This window comes from Dendrobates tinctorius, unplaced genomic scaffold (assembly GCF_039654945.1).
Source record: "Dendrobates tinctorius isolate UK_male_01 unplaced genomic scaffold, ASM3965494v1 ptg000011l, whole genome shotgun sequence".
Classification (NCBI taxonomy): domain Eukaryota; kingdom Metazoa; phylum Chordata; class Amphibia; order Anura; family Dendrobatidae; genus Dendrobates; species Dendrobates tinctorius.
The window spans coordinates 35,152,122-35,175,128 of NW_027361679.1; the positions used below are offsets into that span (position 1 = coordinate 35,152,122).

At 43.6% G+C, this 23,007-nt stretch overlaps 1 protein-coding gene across 2 annotated transcripts in view; it reads left to right on the forward strand.

Moving 5' to 3' along the window:
* PKD2 (polycystin 2, transient receptor potential cation channel) overlaps positions 1-20,814 on the forward strand; it is a 112,268-nt gene extending 91,454 nt beyond the window's left edge. Inside the window, exons 11-15 of one of the 2 annotated variants that reach the window (XM_073590812.1) lie at positions 3,394-3,515; positions 4,985-5,102; positions 13,482-13,645; positions 13,986-14,133; positions 14,479-20,814. In XM_073590812.1, the coding sequence (XP_073446913.1) occupies positions 3,394-3,515; positions 4,985-5,102; positions 13,482-13,645; positions 13,986-14,133; positions 14,479-14,718 (792 nt within the window). In that variant the 3' untranslated portion in view covers positions 14,719-20,814. The remainder of the gene's footprint in view (positions 1-3,393; positions 3,516-4,984; positions 5,103-13,481; positions 13,646-13,985; positions 14,134-14,478) is intronic. The other variant, XM_073590822.1, reaches the window with a different exon arrangement.
* Positions 20,815-23,007: the final 2,193 nt, after the last annotated feature.

Below are 23,007 nucleotides of genomic sequence, written 5' to 3' on the forward strand. Positions count from 1 at the left end.
ATTATTTTTGCATCGCTTTATTCTGCGAGCTATAACTTTTATTTTTTCGCTGATGACGCTGTATGGCAGCTCGTTTTTTGCGGGACAATATGGCGTTTTCAGTGGTACCATGGATATTTATATGCGTCTTTTTGATCGCGCGTTATTGCACTTTTTGTTTGGCGGTATGATAATAAATCATTATTTTTTGCTTCGTTTTTTATTTTTTTAAGAGGTTCGCTAAAGGGGTTAACTAATGGGACAGTTTTACAGGGCGGGTCGTTACGGACGTGGCGATGCCAAATATGTGTACTTTTATTGGGTTTTTTTTTTATTTCCAAAAAATGAATTTATTAGGGAATATTTTTTTTTTTTTTTAATTTAGCGATTTTATTTTATTTTTTTTAATTTTATTGCATTGTCTCAGATGGGACATCACTGTCCTGTGACAGATCGCTGATTTGTCACATCACAGATCACTGTGACAGATCAGCGATCTGTCACAGGCACTACACAGGCTTCCTCCTTGCCTGTGCTTTGCAGGCATGAGGAAGCCAGCTCCCTGCAGGCCCCCCCGAAGGTCCCCGTCGCCATCTTGGATTCAGGGACCTGCAAGGATGGAGCCCCCCGCAGCAGCGCTGCACATTGCGCTGCTGTGGGGGGCTCAGGGAAGCACGGAGGGAGCCCCCTCCCTGCCAATGCTTCCCTTTAACCCCCGGTACACCGCGTTCATGTTGGGCGGTCCATGACCGCCCCTGACACATTGTGCCGGGGGTCAGCTGTGATAATCAGCTGACACCCGGCCGCGATCAGCGGCGCTCACCACGTGGGCGCCGCTGATCGCTGTGACGTACTATCCCGTCCCTGGGTATTAAGTCCCAGGGCACATGGACGGGATAGAACGTCACATGGCAGTAAGGGGTTAAACATATTTTCTATAGCAGTAATGCAGTTCTAATTTCATATATTCAGCGCTTGCATATTATAGCATTTCGGACTACAGCTGTATTTTCTTGGTTATATTGAATAGTCGTGACTGCTTGCACCTGTTCACAGCATTGTAACGCTATTAACCTGCATATAAAGAGTTAATATAACATGGCGGCTTCCTTTTCAAGGTGATAAACAAATGCATTTATGCCGCATGTTTATTTTTTAGGATGCACAAAACAAAAGTCACAATTTGGACAAAAATTTGGCATTAACCAACATGTGACACTTGACACATCGGTCTCCTGCTCTCTTCTAGCTTTAGGAACTTTACTGACCAGGTTTAAATACAGTAAAGATTTGGGGCAACCTCTAAAATTACATCTGGGGTCAGTAAAGACCCTAGTAACACAATGGAAGAATTATCTCTATAAGGTTCCAGGATCTCCCCATTATCTCCCCCTAGTGGTAGAGGGTGTGTATAAATGCACTACCAAGAATTGGCTAATTCTTTATGGATTAATCAGTATAACGAGAGATATTTCACTCCAGTTACACGCACATATCTGATATTCATATAACCTGATAAAAACAAATCTTTAAAGCACCACTCCAGCTTTTTGTTAGATCAGTATCACCACTCCAGCACTGAAAATATAGTCCCTGACCGTAGTATTATTCTCACCCACCAGCATCTTCACCTTTTATCGGCACCGCTTCAGTCCCGCAGTGCCATCTTGTGACCACCACTTCTAACTAGCAGGAAGTAACAGTCACAAGTACTCAATTTAAGTCTATAAGAACCAGACCGAGGCTCTCGTAGCCTTGCATTGAGAATTGACCTCCGGCTTGCTGCAGTTAGATCCGGTAGGGCACTAACTGCCGGACACTGCTGGGAGTGTGGGTGATAGAAGATGAAGACTGCGGTGGGTAGGTATGAGACTAGGGGCAAAATAAAAAAAACACGGAGCGGTGCTTTAACATTACGCTCTGGTCTCTATCAGTTTATGGCATAATAACATATTGTCCATTATGGTGTAAACCAGGGGTCCCCAACCACCAGTCCGCGGCCCAGGACTGGGCCGTTGCAGTGCTGTTGCCGATCTGCGGAGCCACGGCTCAGAATGCTGGACACAAGGGGAGCCGGCGGCTGTAGCACTGTAGTGACAGCTGCAACCGCCGGCTTCCAGAAGACATCGATATTCACCCTCAGTTCCTGCATCCCTGTCGGGCGTGGCAGCTTCATCCAGTGCTGAACGGTCACGTGGTACCGCTCATTAAGATCATGAATATGGACGTGACGCCACTCCCATAGGCGTGGCGTCCATATTCATGACCTTAATGAGCGGTACTACATGACCGCTCCGCACAGGCAGAAGCTGACGCGCCAGGATAGAGATGCAGGGAAGTTCAGCGACGGTGTGAGGGTAAGTATGATGGGGGAGGACAGGGGAGCCTAGCCATGTATACAATGGTGGGAGCGGAGCCATGCATACAATGGTGGGAGCGGAGCCATGCATACAAGGGTGGGAGCGGAGCCATGCATACAAGGGTGGGAGCGGAGCCATGCATACAAGGGTGGGAGCGGAGCCATGCATACAAGGGTGGGAGCGGAGCCATGCATACAAGGGTGGGAGCGGAGCCATGCATACAAGGGTGGGAGCGGAGCCATGCATACAAGGGTGGGAGCGGAGCCATGCATACAAGGGTGGGAGCGGAGCCATGCATACAAGGGTGGGAGCGGAGCCATGCATACAAGGGTGGGAGTGGAGCCATGCATACAAGGGTGGGAGCGGAGCCATGCATACAAGGGTGTCGCTGCCTCCCATCACCCCTAGATGGGACAGTCTTGTTGCAGGAAAACAAGCCCACGGCTCCCACTGATACAGGGAAACAAGCCCGGTGCTCCCACTAATTCAAAACCTATGGTGAGTTGAGTCACATTAACATTATAAATGTTAGCATTAAATGATAAGTATGCACTACTAAACTACAACCCCGTCCATAGCCCCGCCCCTTATGACAAAGCCCCGCCCGTGCCACACCTCCATCCCCGCCTTGCCAGGCCATGGAAGAATGGTCTTGCTTGAAGCCAGTCCCTGGTGCAAAAAAGGTTGGGGACCACTGGTGTAAACTGCTGAGCGATAGCCGCTGTTTGGGTGTACTTAATTGATGCCTTCTTCACGATCAGCCGAGCTTTAGGCCGGTTTCACACATCCATATATCACGGTCCAAGTCTAGCCATGGGTCCTCTCACCACAACTTTGCAGCCCTGTAGCCATATATGTTAAATTCAGGTCAGGAGACCCACAAGCCAGTCCATAGATGTCAAACTACGATTCAAGGATGTGGGAAACTGACCATAATGGTATAATCACATGTGGCAGATTTATTGCAGTGACTTCTGCTGTGGTTTCATTCATCTAAATGTGGTATATTACATATTTTTCGTATATAGTAGTCACATGTGCGTATTAATTACAGGGTTGCAGTAAAGCAATGGTGAAGCTGAAGCTCAAGAAAACTGCAGTGGATGATATATCCGAAAGCCTACGACAAGGAGGGGGGAAACTTAATTTTGATGAACTACGCCAGGACTTGAAAGGGTGAGTTTATTTTAAACCCTATTCTAACCTAATATTGCATATTTAATTATGCTGTAGTCTCTGGAGGAATACTGTGTTATTTCAGGATATTTTATTTATTATTTCTATTGGAATTTTTTTAGTTGATAAAAATTGAGATGTTCAAAAACTTTTATAGCAAACACATCTGTTATTATTCCTTAAAGTGTAATATTAAAAATAGCAGCGTAAAATGTTTCCTTTCTCAGTACAGAAATAGTCGACATCAACTTATAAATAAATGTATCTGGATCCTATTCCCACCGGCTTTTTCTGACACTTCACTCATCACAAGTGTTGTGCTTGGACACTTGACAAGTGTGTGAGTGTTCCTGCACTGTCCAATTCATATATGGCAAATTATAGAATTAAGAGTGCAGCTTCTGTTGACGATATACCTGTATTATGTGGGTAGAAATATCAGGACCCCTTAGTGAGGGAAACCACATATACAGTGAGGAAATTAAGTATTTGATACACTGCCAATATTGCAATTTTTTCCACCTACAAACAATGGGGAGGCCAGTTTGAAATTGGCCATTGACCTTCTGGATGAACCATGCGAGATGGTCATGTGGTCAGATGAGACCAAAATAGAACTTTTTGGCATCAACTCCAGTCACCAAGTTTGGAGAAAGAAGAAGAATGAGTACAGCCCCAAGGACTGTCCCAACCGTGAAGCATGATGGGGAAACAACATAGTTTTGGGATGCTTTTCTGCAAAGGGGACAAGATGACTGCACCGTATTGAAGGGAGGATGGATGGGGTCATGTATCTCGAGATTTTGGCCAACAGCCTCCTCCCCTCAGTAAGACCATTGAAGATGGTCATTTCTGGGTCTTCCATCATGACAATGACTCGAAACACACAGCCAGGTCAACTAAGGAGTGACTCCATAAGAAGCATTTTATATTCCTGGAGTGGTCTAGCCAGTCTCCAGACCTGAACCCAATAGAAAATCTATAGAGGGAGCTGAAACTCAATGTTGCCCAGTGACAGCCACAAGACCTAGAAGATCTGTATGGAGGAGTGGGCAAAAATCCCTGCTGCAATGTGTGCAAACTTGGTCAAGATCTACAGGAAACATCTGATCTCTGTAATTGCAAACAAAGGTTTGTGTACCAATTATTAAGTTCTGTTTTTCTATTGAATCAAATACTTATTTCATGCAATAAAATGCAAATTAATCATGTAAAAATCATACAATGTGATTTTCTGTATTTTTTTTTAGATGGTCTCCCACAGTTGAAGTGTACCTACAGTAAAAATTGCAATCCTCTTATTTTCCCATTTTCCCCCCCACTGTATATATAAAAAAATTATATTATATTATTATACACAGTATATATTTCTTTTAAGTTTATTTTTTAAAAACTGGCTTGGTAAAAAGATACCTGTTCAATATCAATTACAGAATTCCTTTTCTAGAAAGTCTACATTTGTCTTTCAGGAAAGGCCACACAGATGCAGAAATTGAGGCAATTTTTGCTAAATATGACCAAGATGGGGACCAGGAGCTTACTGAGCATGAACATCAGCAGATGAGGGACGATTTGGAGAAGGAGAGGGTGAGCCTCCCATGTGGTTTCCTGTCTTGCCTATTTACTTGTATAGTAGCAGTAACTATCCTTTTTCTTATATAATAGGAGAATAATATGGAATTGTTTTATGTCGAGTTTATTATTCAGAGTTATAGCAGTGTATCAAGAAATGTTGAGAAATTATTATTTATTTTTTTTTAACAAAGTCTTCTTTTAACCCTTTCCCAACATTTGATATATATGTGTCATGGAGGGAAGGACTTCCCGACCAATAAAGTACATGTTTCTCACAGCAGGGCAGCGTGACTCGTAGCCATGGTGGGGTGTGCCCCCCCCCCAAAAAAAAAAAAAAAAAAAACTACAATCACCATGATTTCTGTTCAATTCTGAACAGCTAATCACATCGTTTGCTGTAAGAGCCCCAATCATAGGCCGGAGCGTAGCAACGCCGACATCACCAGGGCCAGCACTGCGATCACAGTATGTAGTATTTTTTTTATGAATTTAGTTACCGTTAGTGTCAGCTCGGAAAAAAAAGAATCCCATCTGTACGGGCGTCCTACAGCGATCGAGCACTGATGCACATGAGTGATCGGCATCCGGTTGTTGTCTTTTTTTTGTGGGGAAAAAAAAGTAGGTTAGATAATAGGACTAGATTATGGATAATGAAATTATACCGTAGTAACCAGCGACTATTACAGTATTTTCTACAGAATATAGTCAGGATTAGTGTCAGCTGCGGGTGCTCAGTAATTTGTTTTTTTACAGATGTCCTTTTAGTAAACGTTTATATTTTTATTTTATCTTTTTCTCTCTAGATTCTTTTTTTTTGTCTCTTCTAAATAAAAAAAACTTTACACTAAATACTCACACACCTGAAAAAAATTTGGTACACAATACCAACACCGCATAAAAAATGTCATCCGGCTCACCCCAAACCCAGTATTCAGCGGAGGAGACATTCGCTTTCCTTGACTCCAAGACTAACAGTAAAGGCCCCGTTACACACATCGATCTCGCTGGCGAGATCGCTGATGTGACATCCAGCAGCGACCGGCCCCCCTGCTGGGTATCGCTGATCGTGCTGGATCGTCCTGGGCCATTTTTTGATCGCTGGTCTCCCGCTGGCCAGCGCACATCGCAGCGTGTGGCAGCGGGAGCCAGCGATCAGTGACGCTGCACGCTGGTTTCCAAGGTAAATATCGGGTTTCTAAGAGCCGCGCGGCTCTTAGAAACCCGATGTTTACGTTGGATACCAGCTTGCTCGCTGGTCCTGATCGCTGGAGGGGCTGTCTGTTACAGCTCACCAGCGATCAGCTAACTATGTCCCAGCGATCCCATCCATGTCGGATCGTTGGTGGGATCGCTGGGATATTGTTATGTGCAATGGGGCCTTAAGGGAGAGGATCCCACCTTCCTTTGTTTTCCATCTCCTCCTCCTCCTACTCTTCCTGAAGTGATACCGAACAACCACGCAGACCCCCCAGGACAGAATATGAACCAGCGACCACCGTTGGTGACCCTCTATGGACCTCACCCCCCGAAAATTATGAGCCACGGATTCCTGATTTTTGTGGTGCAATCTTCTAATTCAATTTGACACTGCCGGCCTCACAGAAATTGACTTTTTCTCTGAGGATTTTGTAGCTCTCATAATGTCCCAGCCAAATTTGTATGCACTGCCATTTTGATCCTAAAATCCACCTTCATCATTTGCCAACTGAACCTCTGTAGACGCCGTAGAAATAATGACGATTTGGGGCCTTATTCTCCACATGGGATTAGTGAAGAAACTAGAAATTCAGCAATATTGGAGTGTTGACATTTTATACAACACTCCACTGTTCCGCATGGCTATGCCCCAGACATTCTTTGCGACCATGAACAATTTTTGTGCATTACAGTGATGGTGCACAATGTCCTCACCTAAATGACCCTTACATTTCGAAGTTTGGCCGGTCATTGATTAATTCAGAAACAAGGTGTACGTTCCCCAAAGGGACATCTGCCTGGATGAATCCCTAATAAGTTTCAAGGGGAGGCTCAAATTCCAGCAATACCTGCCTAGTAAGAGGGCCAGAAATGGAATTAAGCTGTACAAACTGTATGAGAGTACCTCAGGGCACACCCACAAGTTTAGAGTTTATGAAGGGAAGGACACTTGGATTGAACCCACTGAATGGCCCCATGTGCTGGGAGTGAGTGGGAAAATTGTGTGGGATTTGGTGCACCCACTGCAGGATCAAGGTTATCACCCCTATATAGATAACTTTTTACCATCATCTCACTCATAAAGTCCCTCTCAGTGCGAGCTACCGCAGCCTGCGATACTGTCCGCAAAAATCAGAATGGCCACCCTAATACACTAATTGGGCAGCTGCTCAGAAAAGGTGAGAGCAGAGCCCAATGTAGCGACAACATGCTGGTGGTCAAGTACAAGGACAAGAGGGCTGTCCTTTTCTTGACCACCATACATGGTGACAGCAGAATTCTCAGCACTCTACGATGTACCTCTACACAGGTCCCCAAACCACACTGGGTACTGGGGTACAACAACAACATGGGGGGAGTTGATCTCTCTCAAGTTCTCCAGCCGTACAATGCCAAGAGAAAGATGTGGTACAAGAAGCTGGCCGTGTACATCATGCAATTGGCAAGGTACAATGCTTTCGTGCTATCACAATGTGCAGGCCATAGTGGTATATTCCTTCAGTTCCAAGAAGTAGTAATCAAGGCCCTAATATTTGGCAGTTATGAAGGAGCGGACCCCAGTACTTCTGGAACTAAAGGTGCTCGTATCGTACCATTCCAACATTTCCCAGGTGAGGTTCCTCAAACTGGAAAGAGAGGAAGGTCTCAAAAACAGTACAAAGTGTGTTATTGACCGGGGATACGCAAAGACACCATTTATCTGTGTGACACCTGCCATGACAATCCTAGTCTGTGTATGAAATACTTGCACAACTCATATGCATGCCAACCTGATGCATTCTACACAACTCACGTATGCCAACCTGATGCACTCTACACAACTCATATGCTGACCTGAGGCACTCTACATAACTCACGTATGCCAACATGATGCACTCTACACAACTCGCGTATGCCGACCTGAGGCACTCTACACAACTCACGTATGCCAACCTGAGGCACTATACACAACTCGTATATGCCAACCTGATGCACTCTACACAACTCACGTATGCCAACCTGATGCACTCTACACAACTCACGTATGCCAACCTGATGCACTCTACACAACTCACGTATGCCAACCTGATGCACTCTAAACAACTCTCGTATGACAATCAGATGCACTCTACACAGCTCGCGTATGCCAACCTGAGGCACGCTACACAATTCGTGTATGACAACCTGATGCACTCTACACAACTTTGTATGCTACCATATTAAAAAAATTCACATACCAGGAAAACACTAGATAAATTCCAATATAGGGCACTGGTGGGGGGGTTTCCACTGTATAGGCTCCAAATGTGACATGACGCCTGCAGACCATTCCATCAAAGTCTGTTTCAAATGTCACTCCATCATTTCTGAGCCCTGCCATGCGCCCAAAAAGTAGTTTTCCCTAACAATTGGGGAATCTCAGGAGAAATTGCACAACAAATTTTGGGGTCTATTTTCTCCTGTTACCCTTGTGAAGATAAAAAAAGTTAGGCTAATTTACATTGCTGTGGAAAAAAATTATATTTTTTATTTTTTTATTTTTACTTTCACAGCTCTTAAGTTATAAATTTCAGTGAAGCACCTAAGGGGTTCAAGGTGCTCACTACATATCTACTTAAATTCCTTGGGGGACTAATTTCCAAATTGGGGTAACTTCTGGGGGGTTTCCACTGTTTAGGCACATCAGGGGCTTTCCAGACGCAACATGATGCCGGCAGATCATTCCATCAAAGTCTGCATTCCATACGTCACTCCTTCCCGTCCAAATTCTACATTATAATGTTGTGATCTTGTATATTTCCTTCCATAGCTACTCATGCTTTTTAGCGGTTTTTAAACATGTTCTGTTTGGCTTGTCTTTGTTAATAAATCATTTATAATTATTTGGTGATCCCTGTCATTACATACTGCAATTATGAATTTTTTCTGTATGTGACCGGTAAATCCCAGGGTACTTGTGGTGATGCTCTCTTTTCCCCCCACACCAATTCTTTAACCCCTTTCTGACATGAGACGTACTATCCCTTCCACGGTACCCGGGCCCCTATGACCGGGGACGGGATAGTACGTCTAAACGATCAGCGTCTCTTGGAGGGGCGCCGCTGATCGCGGCCGGGTGTCAGCTGATTATCACAGCTGACACCCGGCCCCCCCCCCCCCCCCCCCCCCCCCCCCGGGACATTAACCCCTGGCACAATGTGATCAAACATGATCGCAGTGTACCGGGGGATTAGGGAAGCATCGACAAGGAGGGGGATTCCTGCGTGCTTCCCTGAGACCCCCGGAGCAGCGCGATGTGCTGTGCTGCTCCGAGGGTCTCCTTCCCTGCAGGGAGGCGGCTTCCTCAGTGCCTGCAGAGAGCAGGAAACCCCCCACAAGTGACCCCATTTTGGAAACTAGACACCCCAAGGAACTTATCTAGATGTGTGGTGAGCACTTTGAACCCCCAAGTGCTTCACAGAAGTTTATAACGCCCCGGTGAGAAAATAAAAAAATCATATTTTTTCCACAAACATCATTTAGTCCCCAATTTTTTTATTTTCCCAAGGGTAACAGGAGAAATTGGACCCCAAAAGTTGTTGTCAATTTGTCCAGAGTACGCTGATTCCCCATATGTGAGAGAAAACTACTGTATGGGCACACGTCGGGGCTCGGAAGGGAAGTAGTGACGTTTTGGAATGCAGACTTTGATTGAATGGTTTGCGGGTGTCATGTTGCCTTTGGAGAGCCCCTGATGTGCCAAAACTGTGGAAACCCCCCACAAGTGACCCCATTTTGGAAACTAGACCCCCCCCCAAGGAACTTATTTAGATGTGTGGTGAGCACTTTGAACCCCCAAGGGCTTCACAGAAGTTTATAACGTAGATCCATAAAAATAAAAAAATCATATTTTTTTTTCCACAAAAATGGTATTTTTACCCCCAATTTTTTATTTTCTCAAGGGTAACGGGAGAAATTGGACCACAAAAGTTGTACAATTTGTCCTGAGTAGGCTGATACCCCATATGTGGGGGTAAAACACTGTATGGGCGCATGGCAGAGCTTGGAAGGAAAGGAGCACGATTTGACTTTTTCAACGCAGAATTGGCTGGAATTGAGATCAAACGCCATGTTGCATTTGGAGAGCACCTGATGTGCCTAAACAGTGGAAACCCCCCAATTCTAACTCCAACCTTAACCCCAACACACCCCTAACCCTAATCTCAGCCCTAACCCTAACTGGAAAATGGAAATAAATACATTTTTTTTAATTATATTATTTTTCCCTAACTAAGGGGGTGATAACGGGGGGGTTGATTTACTATTTATGGCGGTTTTTATTTTTGGCAGCTGTCGCACGCTAAAAGACGCTTTTTATTGTAAAAATAGTTTTTGCATCACCACATTTTGAGAGCTATAATTTTTCCATATTTTGACCCACCGAGTCATGTGAGACGAGTTGACGTTTTTATTGGTACCATTTTCGGGCACGTGATATTTTTTGATCGCTTTTTATTGTGATTTTTGGGACGCAGAATGAACAAAAACCAGCATTTCATGAATTTCTTTTGGGGGGTGCGTTTACACCGTTCCGCGTGCGGTAAAATTGAAAAAGCGGTTTTATTCTTCAGGTCGGTACGATGACAACGATACCTCATTTATGCCATTTTTTTATGTTTTGGCGCTTTTATGCAATGAAAACAATTTTATATAAAAAATAATTATTTTTGCATCGCTTTATTCTGCGAGCTACAACTTTTATTTTTTCGCTGATGATGCTGTATGGTGGCTCGTTTTTTGCAGGACAAGATGACGTTTTCAGCGGTACCATGGTTATATGCGTCTTTTTGATCGCGCGTTATTGCACTTTTTGTTCGGCGGTATGATCATAAAGCATTATTTTTTGCTTTGTTTTTTAGTTTTATTTTTTAAGGGGTTAACTAGTGGGACAGTTTTATATGGTGGGTCGTTACGGAAGCGGCGATACCAAATATGTGTACTTTTATTGGTTTTTTTATTTTTTTTATTTAGCGATTTTATTATTTTTACACTTTTTTTTTATTTTATTTTTTTTACTTTATTACATTGTCCCAGGCTGGGACATCATTGTCATGTGTCAGATCGCTGATCTGTCACATCACACAGCGCTGTGACAGATCAGCGATCTGACGGGCGCTGCACAGGCATTCTCAGTGCCTGCGCTTTGCAGGCACTGAGGCCCCCGCCGCCATATTGGATCCGGGAACCTGCAGGGAAGGAGGCCCCCACAGCAGCGCTGCACATCGCGCTGCTGCGGGGGTCTCAGGGAAGCACGGAGGGAGCCCCCTCCCTGACGATGCTTCCCTGATTCTCCGGTACACTTCGATCATGTTTGATCGCAGTGTGCCGGGGGTTAATATGTTGGGGGCGGTCCGAGACCGCCCCTCACACATAGTGCCGGGTGTCAGCTGTGATAATCAGCTGACACCTGGCCGCGATCAGCGGTGCTCCCCCCCGGGAGCGCTGCTGATCGCTATGACATACTATCCCGTCCTTGGGAATTAAGTCTCAGGGCACATCATGGACGGGATAGTACATCATATGGCAGAAAGGGGTTAAAAAAAAATGAACATTTAACTTTTTTTCACAAAATTACTTCAGGTCCATTTTTTTTTATTTTACAAAGGGTTCAAAGTTCTCACCACACATCTAGATAAGTTCCTTGAGGGGTCTAATTTCCAAAATTGGGTCACTTGTGGGGGGTTTCCACTGTTTAGGCACATCAGGAGCTCTCCAAACGTGACATGGCGTCCAATCTGAATTCCAGCCAATTTTGCATTGAAAAAGTCAAACGGCGCTCCTTCCCTTCTGAGCTCTGCCATGCGCCGAAACAGTGGTTCCCCCCGACATATCAGGTATCAGCGTACTCAAGAGAAATTGCACAATAACTTTTGCAGTCCAATTTCTCCTGTTACCCTTGGTAAAATAAAAAAATTGAACCTGAAGTAATAATTGTGCTGATGTAAAGTAAACATATGTGAAATGTTCCTTATTAAGTATTTTGTGTGCCATATCTCTGTGATTTAAGGGCATAAAAATTCAAAGTTGGAAAATTTTCGCCAAATTTCCGTTTTTTTCACAAATAAACGCAAGTTATATGAATGAAATTTTACCACTAACATGAAGTACAATATGTCACGAGAAAACAATATCAGAATCACCGGGATCTATGGAAGCGTTCCAGAGTTATTACCTCATAAAGGGACAGTGGTCAGAATTGTAAAAATTGTCCCGGTCATGAACGTGCAAACAACCCTTGGGGTAAAAGGGTTAAAATGGCGCACACGATTTATATAATTTTTTCGCAAAATCAAAAATACTCTATTGATGACTTTAACTTTATTTTTACTTTTTAGCTTTTAAAGATACAAAAAAAAATTGAGCATATATAAAATCACTTGAGTGGGGGACTGGAGTATATCCGCATAAAGATGTTGTGACTTTTCAAAAAGTTGCAGTTGATGAATCAGCCAAATAATATCTGAAAATCCTAAATCCTGTCCACAATAGCAAAAAAAAAAAAAAAAAAAGTTGACTTTAAAAAAAATGATGCAAATTAGAAAAAGCCACCAGGCGTGGACTTTACCCTATAATTCTGTGTAACTAATAAGCTGTCATGCAGGTGTGTAGAAAACATTGCAAAATAAGATCACCTGGACTTTGTATTGCAGAAGCCATAAACTTTAAAGAATCTGCTGTATATAGCTATGTCACTGACCTAGAAAATTCTCTGCCAGATGTGTAAGCCTGTCCCATATGTGTGTATATACATCAAATATAGGAAAATATATACAGTATATATAACGCTGCTCATCCAGAGCGTAAATAAAATGTTTCATTGGGTTCGATTCACCCAAAGAGACAGAGTGCCTTTTTGGCCTCCATAGTGCAGGACGCATTGCCAAACCTTTGTGTATCAAACTGCATTTTTAATCTAGTGGGACACAATTGTGTAGCCACAGTGTGATGTATGATCTGGATGACGGCCGAATGGTCAAGGCAGAAGTATTTTCTGGAAGTGTTCCTGAGAAATACTGCACCTTTTCTGGAAGGCTCGTACACCGTATGCACAGACCCTATTTTAATCAATAAGTGAGGGATTGGGTTTCCTATTATTACTAAGGTAAAGATTCGCAGCTAGATTGGCCTCACATCCCATGATCAGCAATCAGTAGCTGCATGTTTGTTTCCTCCAAGGAGGACCTGGAGCTGGACCGCAGCTCTCTGCCTCGCCCCATGAGCAGCCGCAGCTTCCCACGCAGCCTTGATGACTCCGAAGAGGATGATGATGAGGACAGTGGACACAGCTCTCGCAGGAGAGGAAGCAGCTCTAGTGGCGTCTCCTATGAAGAATTTCAAGTGTGAGAGCACGTTTCACCTAGTTTTCTATCTCTCTTCCTTCTTTTTTTATCTATAAAAGGGTTGATACCTTAAAGGCTACGGTGAGCACTAAGTGGAATTGTTGCTTCATGCTAAAAGTAAAAAAATGTTGCCATTGCATGTTATATGTCAAAGGGGATCACTACTCTCTTTTGGGGGAATGACGTTCCATGGGGACCCCATGTTTTAGCTTTCTATGGAGATGTTAATGCCATGTATACAAGTCAGAAGGCCCTAAACTGTCCCCCATTTATCGGTTCCCAATTTTTCTGTCCTTTGATGTACCCAATGCAAGCATATAAATGATCTGTCTTCCTGTAGTCTGGTTAGGCGAGTTGATCGGATGGAACACTCTATTGGAAGTATCGTGTCCAAGATTGATGCAGTGATTGTTAAGCTGGAAGCCATGGAGAGGGCTAAAATGAAGCGCAGAGAGGTCCTGGCACGACTTCTGGATGGAGTCACCGAGGTATATGTCTTATTAAAGCCTTTACTCTATGAAAACCCATGCATGGGTTAAGTGCTTAATGCAAGCAGTCAGAGGGGAGAGCATCACAACTCCGCTTTCCTGGCTCTATACTTATCTAGAATATTGAGGGAAGGATAACCAGTTTGACACAGATAGTAATGGCTCCTCCGGCTAATGCTATGCCATTCTGTGGCATCATGGGATTAGTTGGGTTGTATTGGGGTAGTGAAATCTGAAATGATTGCTGGGAATAGAATGCAATAAACCTAAGTGCAGAGGGAGATATGCAATCAGGGAGGGGGACTATTCTAACTAGTTATAATTTTAATTTCTCTTCATGTGTAGGACGAAAGGCTTGGCCGGGATAATGAAATGCACCGAGAACAAATGGAGCGCCTGGTGAGAGAAGAATTGGAGAGATGGGAATCCGATGATGCGGCTTCCCAAATGAGCCACCGCTTGGGGACACCTAGTGGAGCCAATGGCCAGGCACGCTGCAGGAGCTCACGGCCTCCCTCCTCACAATCCACAGAGGGCCAGGATGGGGGAACAGTGGCCACTAGTGTTACAAACAGCCAGGTCTAAATACTGACATAGTGGGTTGGTCAACGATAATGAAATATGGGTATTTGTTTTCAGGCCAGCAAGTCGAGAACTGCAGTTTGCTGTAATTAGACCTGAGCAATTTCTTACTTTAGACTTTCAACGAAGCGCACAATGATCCCGGCTGCCCGGGACAGTAGTAGGGCGATCACCACAAAGAAGGCACCTGCCCACAGTTTTATTTTGTGGGAGTGCGTGGTGAGGCAACATAAGAACCGTTTCCATTTAAGTGTCCAGGCTGGTTAATTGGTGCTTCATAAACCATGCCACAAACAAAGGAAAATAAACGGCCTTTCAGTGCAGGCAAAACAAAAAGTTCCAACAAAGTCACTTTAGAGACAGTCCTGGTCACACAGGCTGGATTGCATTCAGAATACCGTCTAGAGACATCACAGGGGAGGTCTTCTTATCTCCACACACAGGCCATGCATCAAACAAACAGACTCTATTTTATCATCTGAACCACATCCAAAGGTGGGGTATGTGGGCAGCCTGATCCGCCCATCTCTCTGGCTACTCGTAAACCTGACCCAGATGCCCAAAACAAGCCTTTTAGTACTATGTGCACTAGAGCATTACTCCAGGTTTACATCACAGAGGACAACCACCTCCGTGATATATACCTCCCATAAACTATATGTCCAGTATCATAGAATCATAGAATCGTAGAGTTGGAAGGGACCTCCTGGGCCATCTGGTCCAACCCCCTGCTCAAAGCAGGATTCGCTAAATCATCCCAGTCAGATGTCTGTCCAGCCTCTGTTTGAAGACTTCCATTGAAGGAGAACTCACCACTTCTCGTGGCAGCCTGTTCCACTCATTGATCACTCTAACTGTCAAAAAGTTTTTTCTAATATCTAATCTGTGTCTCCTCCCATTCAGTTTCATCCCATTGCTTCTAGTCTTTCCTTGTGCAAATGAGAATAAAGTTGATCCTTCTACAATGTGACAGCCCTTTAGATATTTGTAGACAGCTATTAAGTCTCCTCTCAGTCTTCTCTTTTGCAAACTAAACATTCCCAAATCCTGCAACCTTTCCTCATAAGACAGGGTTTGTAGCCACCTTACAATCCTCAGACCACAGTGAATAAGAGATGAAATATTCACACATTGATGTCCTACATGTAGACGAACATAAGGCTTAGTGCTGCAGGCCAATGAGCAAATACGTCATACAGTAAGGCTATAAGACTATTGTTACTGTCTATATACAGTGTATTATAATAGAAAGGTCTAGTGCAATTTATCCTGATCTTTCCCTTGTCAAATAATTTAGATTACTGCTTAGATGTTACTGCTAGAGTGTACACTATTTAACGGAACACTGTAGTATATGTCAATCATTAGGTGTGTTTTGGTGGTTTTCTTTGGTCCTTTGAAGTTAATGTATAAAATTCTGAATGTAGGGAAGAATAGCAGAGCTTGCGGTGCTCTCCTGAACTGCATTCTACTGGTGTAAACCTTTTATTTTATTTTACATAAGCCCAGATCGATGGAGCAATCATAAAACTTATAAAAGGGTTTTAACATCAGTCTGGAGTCGTGATGAGCTGTTAAATACGGTACTACGGTTCTTCTGTAGGGCTCAGAGGACCCTTTGATGTTTGGATTCGTTCGGTTTGAGCGAACTTTTAGCCCAAAGTTTTGTTCGGGCACCAGAACTCTACCTGAACTTGAACACCAACCCCGTAGAAGTTAATGGGGACTCTCTCTGTGTATCTCTTATCTTTCTCTCTCCAGCCTCCGATCTCCAAACACTAAAATGGTCTTCCGGGAGAAGTTCGTGTTCAGAGTTCTGCATCGGACACTAGGTGTCTGGTACAAACCCCAAACTTTACAGTTCACTATTTTTTTTTGTTATGTTAGGGCCCTGGTCAGATTAAAAGAAATCTGACACCAGGTATTAGTTATCCCGTCTGAGAGCAGCATGATGTAGGGGCAGATCTACGAGTTCTCTGAATGCTGTATAACCCTGCCCACACCACTGATTGTCAGCTTTCTGTATGCACTGTGCATAGGCAGAAGGCTACTAATCAGCAGTGGGGGCGAAGATATACAGAACTTATGACTATGGAGACCACATGGCAGCAGGTTTCGTAGTCCTCTAGTAATTATATCCCTCTGATAAATTAGTGATTTTATCATAACTACAGCAAGTAGCCCAGGAAGTGACACATCGCTGAAATCAGGGTCTCTGTCTCTACAGTACAGTCATGGCCAAAAGTTTTGAGAATGACACAAATATTATATTTTCACATGATCTGCTGCCCTCTGGTTTTTATGTGTGTTTGTCAGATGTTTTTATCACATACAGAAATATAATTGCAATCATATTATGAGTAGCAAAAGGTTATATTGACAGAATGAGTTAATGCAGCAAGTCAATATTTGCAGTGTTGACCCTTCTACTTCAGGACCTCAGCAATTCTCCCTGGCATGCTCTCAATCAACTTCTGGATCAAATCCTGACTGATAGCAGTCCATTCTTGCAAAATCAATGCTTTTATTTTGTCTGAATTTGAAGGTTTTTGTTTGTCCACCCGTCTCTTGATGATTGACCACAAGTTCTCAATGGGATTAAGATCTGGGGAGTTTCCAGGCCATGGTCCCAAAATCTCTATGTTTTGTTCCCTGAGCCATTTAGTTATCACCTTTGCTTTATGACAAGGTGCTCCATCATGTTGAAAAAGGCATTGTTGATCGCCAAACTGCTCTTGGACGGTTGGGAGAAGTTGCTCTTGGAGAACATTCTGGTACCATTCTTTATTCATGGCTGTGTTTTTAGGCAAGACTGAGAGAGAGCCCATTCCCTTGGCTGAGAAGCAACCCCACATATGAATGGTTTCAGGATGCTTGACAGTTGGCATGAGACAAGACTGGTGGTAGCGCTCACCTGGTCTTCTCCGAATAAGCCGTTTTCCAGATGTCCCAAACAATCAAAAAGGGGATTCATCAGAGAAAATGACTTTACCCCAGTCCTCAGCAGTCCACTCCCTGTACCTCTTGCAGAATATCAGTCTGTCCATGATGTTTTTCCTGGAGAGAAGTGGCTTCTTTGCTGCCCTCCTTGAGACCAGGCCTTGCTCCAAGAGTCTCCGCCTCACAGTGCGTGCAGATGCACTCACACCTGGCTGCTGCCATTCCTGAGCAAGCTCTGCACTGCTGGTAGCCCGATCCCGCAGCTGAAACACTTTTAAGAGACGGTCCTGGCACTTGCTGGTCTTTCTTGGGCGCCCTGGAGCCTTTTTGGCAACAAGGGAACCTCTCTCCTTGAAGTTCTTGATGATGCGATAGATTGTTGACTGAGGTGCAATCTTTCTAGCTGCGATACTCTTCCCTGTTAGGCCATTTTTGTGCAGTGCAATGATGACTGCACGTGTTTCTTTAGAGATAACCATGGTTAACAGAAGAGAAACAATGATGCCAAGCACCAGCCTCCTTTTAAAGTGTCCAGTGGTGTCATTCTTACTTAATCATGACAGATTGATCTCCAGCCCTGTCCTCATCAACACCAACACCTGTGTTAATGGAGCAATCACTGAAACGATGTTAGCTGGTCCTTTTAAGGCAGGGCTGCAATGATGTTGAAATGTGTTTTGGGGGATAAAGTTAATTTTCTAGGCAAATATTGACTTTGCAAGTAATTGCTGTTAAGCTGATCACTCTTTATAACATTCTGGAGTATATGCAAATTGCCATTAGAAAAAATGAAGCAGTAGACTTTGTAAAAATTAATATTTGTGTCATTCTCAAAACTTTTGGCCATGACTGTACATTATATTGCTCTCAGATTAGATGGCAAAAACCTGAAGACAACCTTTTTTTTTTTTTTTTTAAGGCCGGGATCACACATGTGAGAAACACAGTCGAGTCTCGCATGTTAATACCGGGCACTCACATCGGAGCGTGCGGCCACATAGCAATACATGGAGCCGCAAACTCCGCTCCCGAGTGCCAATGGCAGTGCCGGGTATTAACATGCGAGACTCAGGCCATGTTTCTCGCATGTGTGCTCCCGGCCTAAAGATTCATATCCGCTCCATGATTTAATCTGATCTAATCATGTAATCTGATCCAACTTTGTAAATAGCGCCTAAATTGAAGAATATTTCTCTGTAATTACGGTAATAATCTCAGTTCATATTATACAGTGTGTGGCACTAGAATTTCTTTCTGTTTCTTTAGGTGCATGCATATGGTATGCTCACACTTGGCAGATTTCATAACTTTTCAGAAGTATTTTATTAAGTATTTCAGACGTTTTCAGGGTGGTAATTCCACACCTATGAATAGGATTTTCTCACCAGTGTGTGCATATATTGTTATATATTCCATTCACACGTATGACACCGCTCTGCCACACATGACCATACAGTATAGGTAACACAAATAACTCTGAAGAAGACGACTGTGCAATAAGAACCTTTTTTTTTTTCCTTTGATTTTTAAATGATGCCAGTCAAGAGATAAAAGGCCTTGTAAATAATTCTGTAGCATGTTGTTACTATAGTATTTTTTATGAACAAACTTCATCTTGAAGTGCTCAAGTTTCATGGATATCCGTGTACGTTTTTTGATTCTGCTCCAGTGTGAGAAGTAAATCTATTTTACACTAGAACTTTGTGAATCACATAACATAGCTAGATTGTATATGTAAGGTTATAGTATGAATTGTATCAAAAATTGTATCGTGTTGGATGGCTGTTCACAAAGTGTGTGTACAAGTAGTCACACCGAAGTGTCCAAGTGTATGGCCTGTGTGTTCACCCAGAGATTTTGGGAGGCTGAAAAATCTAACATTTTTTAAGGGAAATCCACTTCCATAATCGCGGCTTCTTTGAGGGGATGGGAATGGTTTGGAGGTGTTTTATCTTTGGGGTTTTTTTCAGCCTTTTTTCTCGATAACTTCAATTTTGGAGTGGATTTCACGAAGAATCCACCTGAAATCAGTAAGAGTCACTGTTTTGAGATTTTTTTTTCTTTGTTTTTTTTTTTTGTTTTACTGCACAAAAAATTTTCACAACCACTTTGGACGGTGGTTGTTTTATCAGAAAAGTGGATTTTCTGTTGAAATGAATCAGAAGTGTATTCATTGTGTCCTGATGTGGACTTTGGAGCAGATTCGCTTCCAAATCATTGTAAAAAAAACTCCGTGTGAGCATACTCTTAAGGCCCCGTCACACATAGCGATCTCGCTAGCGAGATCGCTGTTGAGTCACAATTTTTGTGACAACAGAGATCTCACCAGCGAGATCGCTGTGTGTGACAGCGATCAGTGACCTGCCCCCCTGCCGGGATCGCTGCAGGAAAGGCCAAGACTTTTTTTTTGGTCGCTGGTCTCCTGCTGGCCACCACGCATCGCTGCGTGTGACAGGCAGGAGACCAGCAATCTGCTGGTAACTAATGTACACATCGGGTATCCAAGGGACGTGCGTTCCTTAGATACCCGATGTGTACGTTAGTTACCAGCGCGCTGATGCAGGGAGCTGGTAACGTACACATCGGGTATGTAGGGACGCACGTCCCTTGGATACCCGATGTGTACGTTAGTTACCAGCTTCCTGCATCAGCGCGCTGGTTACTAATGTGCACAGCGACGACGGGCGCTGAGGGTTGCTGTGCTGATCGCTGGTGAAGCTGTCTGTTTGACAGCTCACCAGCGATCCTGACACATTGATATCGTTGTCAGGATCGCTGGTGAGTCGCTATGTGTGACTCCAGCCTTAGTGCTCACGTTGTCAGCTGATTTGTCTCTTGTCATTAAGCTGAATAATGATGTGATATTCCCTTGACAATGTTGTACAATCTGTTTTTAATCTGTTTGCCGCATTGTCAAATTAACCCAACTCAAGGACTATAATAACACTTGAGTATTAGGTGGCATTATTTTATCTCAAGTACATGCCATAGAAATCTAATAGGTGCTGCTTTTATTTTTATGACTTGCACCTATCAGGAGGATAAAAGTCCCCTTCTCCGCATTCAGAAAAGAATCCACAATACATATAGCTCTTTTAATTTTACTTAAAGAGAATCTGTCACCCCTTTTTTGAGATATCATAAAATGATATCATTCAATTGTGTGTCACATAAGGATTCTCTTGGTACTTTTGCTTCCCCCTGACCCCTCACCTTTCATGCATAAATACCTTTTTTATATCGGTTCAGATGTATGTAAACTGCCACGGTCCGGTCCGCTGGGCGGGGCTTATTCACTGCTCCCCCCCCTCCCTGTCTTGCTCTACGCATTTCTTCTTGTGTAGAGCAAGACGGGGGGGGGGGGGGGCAGGTGAATAAGCCCCGCCCATCGGACCGGACCGTGGCAGTTTACATACATCTGGACCGATATAAAAAAGGTATTTATGCATGAAAGGTGTGTGGTCAGGGGGAAGCAAAAGTACTAAGAGAATCCTTATGTGACACACAATTGAATGATATCATTATATGATATCTCAAAAAAGGGGTGACGGATTCCCTTTAAAGGGCTTGTCCAGTAATAGCTTATTGATTGGTGGGACCCAATGGAATGACAGTGTGCATGTTCAATCACTGCTCTATTCATTCCCTATGGGGCAGCTGAGCACTGCTCTCGTTTTTTTTCTGGCAGCCCCAAAGAGAATGAAGGTAAGTTGTCCGACTTGCTGCTCCATTTTGTAATCAGGATAAAAGTGACCCTTTGAGAATAAAAATTCCTCATTCGACTGATTGCTGCCGGTTCCAGCATTCGGACCTCCACTGATCAGTAAGCTATCCCCCCACAATATAATATCTCTTATGCGCACCTCATCTACTGCTTTCCGTGCTACAAGACTCCCCCGTTATGCCAAAATATGTGGGTCCCAAAGTTGTACACTCAATTAGTATCTGTCTCTGTGGTTCTACCTGCCATGGAAAATACATGTGATCAGCTACCAGACACTATCGGAAGTGCCTGTGATCAGATGGTCACGCAGAAGGGTACTGCAGAGTTCATGTGGCCCCCAGGCCGCAGGTTGTGCACCCCTGCCTTAATGAGTATTATGTAGTGTAAGCTTGCATACACTTTATATGCTATAAGTACAGTATGTTATACCACATGCACTTTATATTAATAAAGATATTGCCATTTTGGAATTTATTATGTCTTCTGTGGTTTGTGTCAGTGGTTAAAAGTAGAAATGAGAGCTACAATAATGGTATGAGAGCAATTGATGGGGAATCCACTCCACAACCCATTAGCTTGTCTGTAAAGCCCAAATGAAGAGCTCAAGAGATTGTGAATTTTAAGGTTCACTTGCTGCTTCTTCACCCATTCCTACCCTCATAAGGTGTGTGGCAAAATACTGTAGGTGAGGTATGTTTCACTAAGGGTACATTCCCATGATAAGGATCTGCTATGGTTTTGATGCTGTAGAATGTCCACACCATTTCCGCACCTATTATCCAAATTAGAGGACATGCATTTACAATTTTATACACATGCAGATTTTTCTCATTAATATAAGGCTATTGTGAAAATCTGCAAGCGTACCCGCAAGAGAAATTGACATGCTGTGGATCTGAAAGATGCGCCGCATGTCAGTTTCCATGGGTGATCTGCTGGTGCACATAGACGTACAATGGACATGGGATTTCTAGAAATCCCATCCACTATGCTCTAACATCTGGCCGCTGCGGGTTTGACGCTGCAACACACAGCGTCAAAACCGCTCAAATCCTGATCATGGTAACTTACCCTAAGGGTGTTGGCTTCAGTGATGGCAACCTAGGAAAATGCTCCAGCACCCTAAGTGCTGAAAGGGGTTAATCAGCCATGTTTAGTGCCAGTTTGGTTGAACAGCTGTAGAGTGGGAGGAGTCCAGAAGATAAATACCCAGCCTTCTAGAGCATTCAGTGTGGGGTGGACCTGGAGGTGCATGTTTGGGAGGTGTGGTTTCATGTTAAGGAAAGCTGCGCCTTTGTTCATGGAGCAGGTGGTTTCCTGTAGCAACAATGACTGTGCCATACATTATATTTTTATTTTTCTGTTAGACCAAGAAGGCCGAGTTTGTTTTAGCTAACGTTGCACTGGTTTATGCAGTATTTGTAATAAACCAATGGAAGATTTAAAGAAACAGTGTTCCTGTGTCTACAGCTATGTGCAGCCAAGTGAGCTGATCTACCACAGGTGTCACATACAGTATATTGCATCATTATGTATAAACCAGAAGTGGGCCCTCACCACAGAAGATATGTAAAGTTTTCAACTATTCAAGACCAGAGTGTATATAGATAACACAAAAGCAAAAAAAA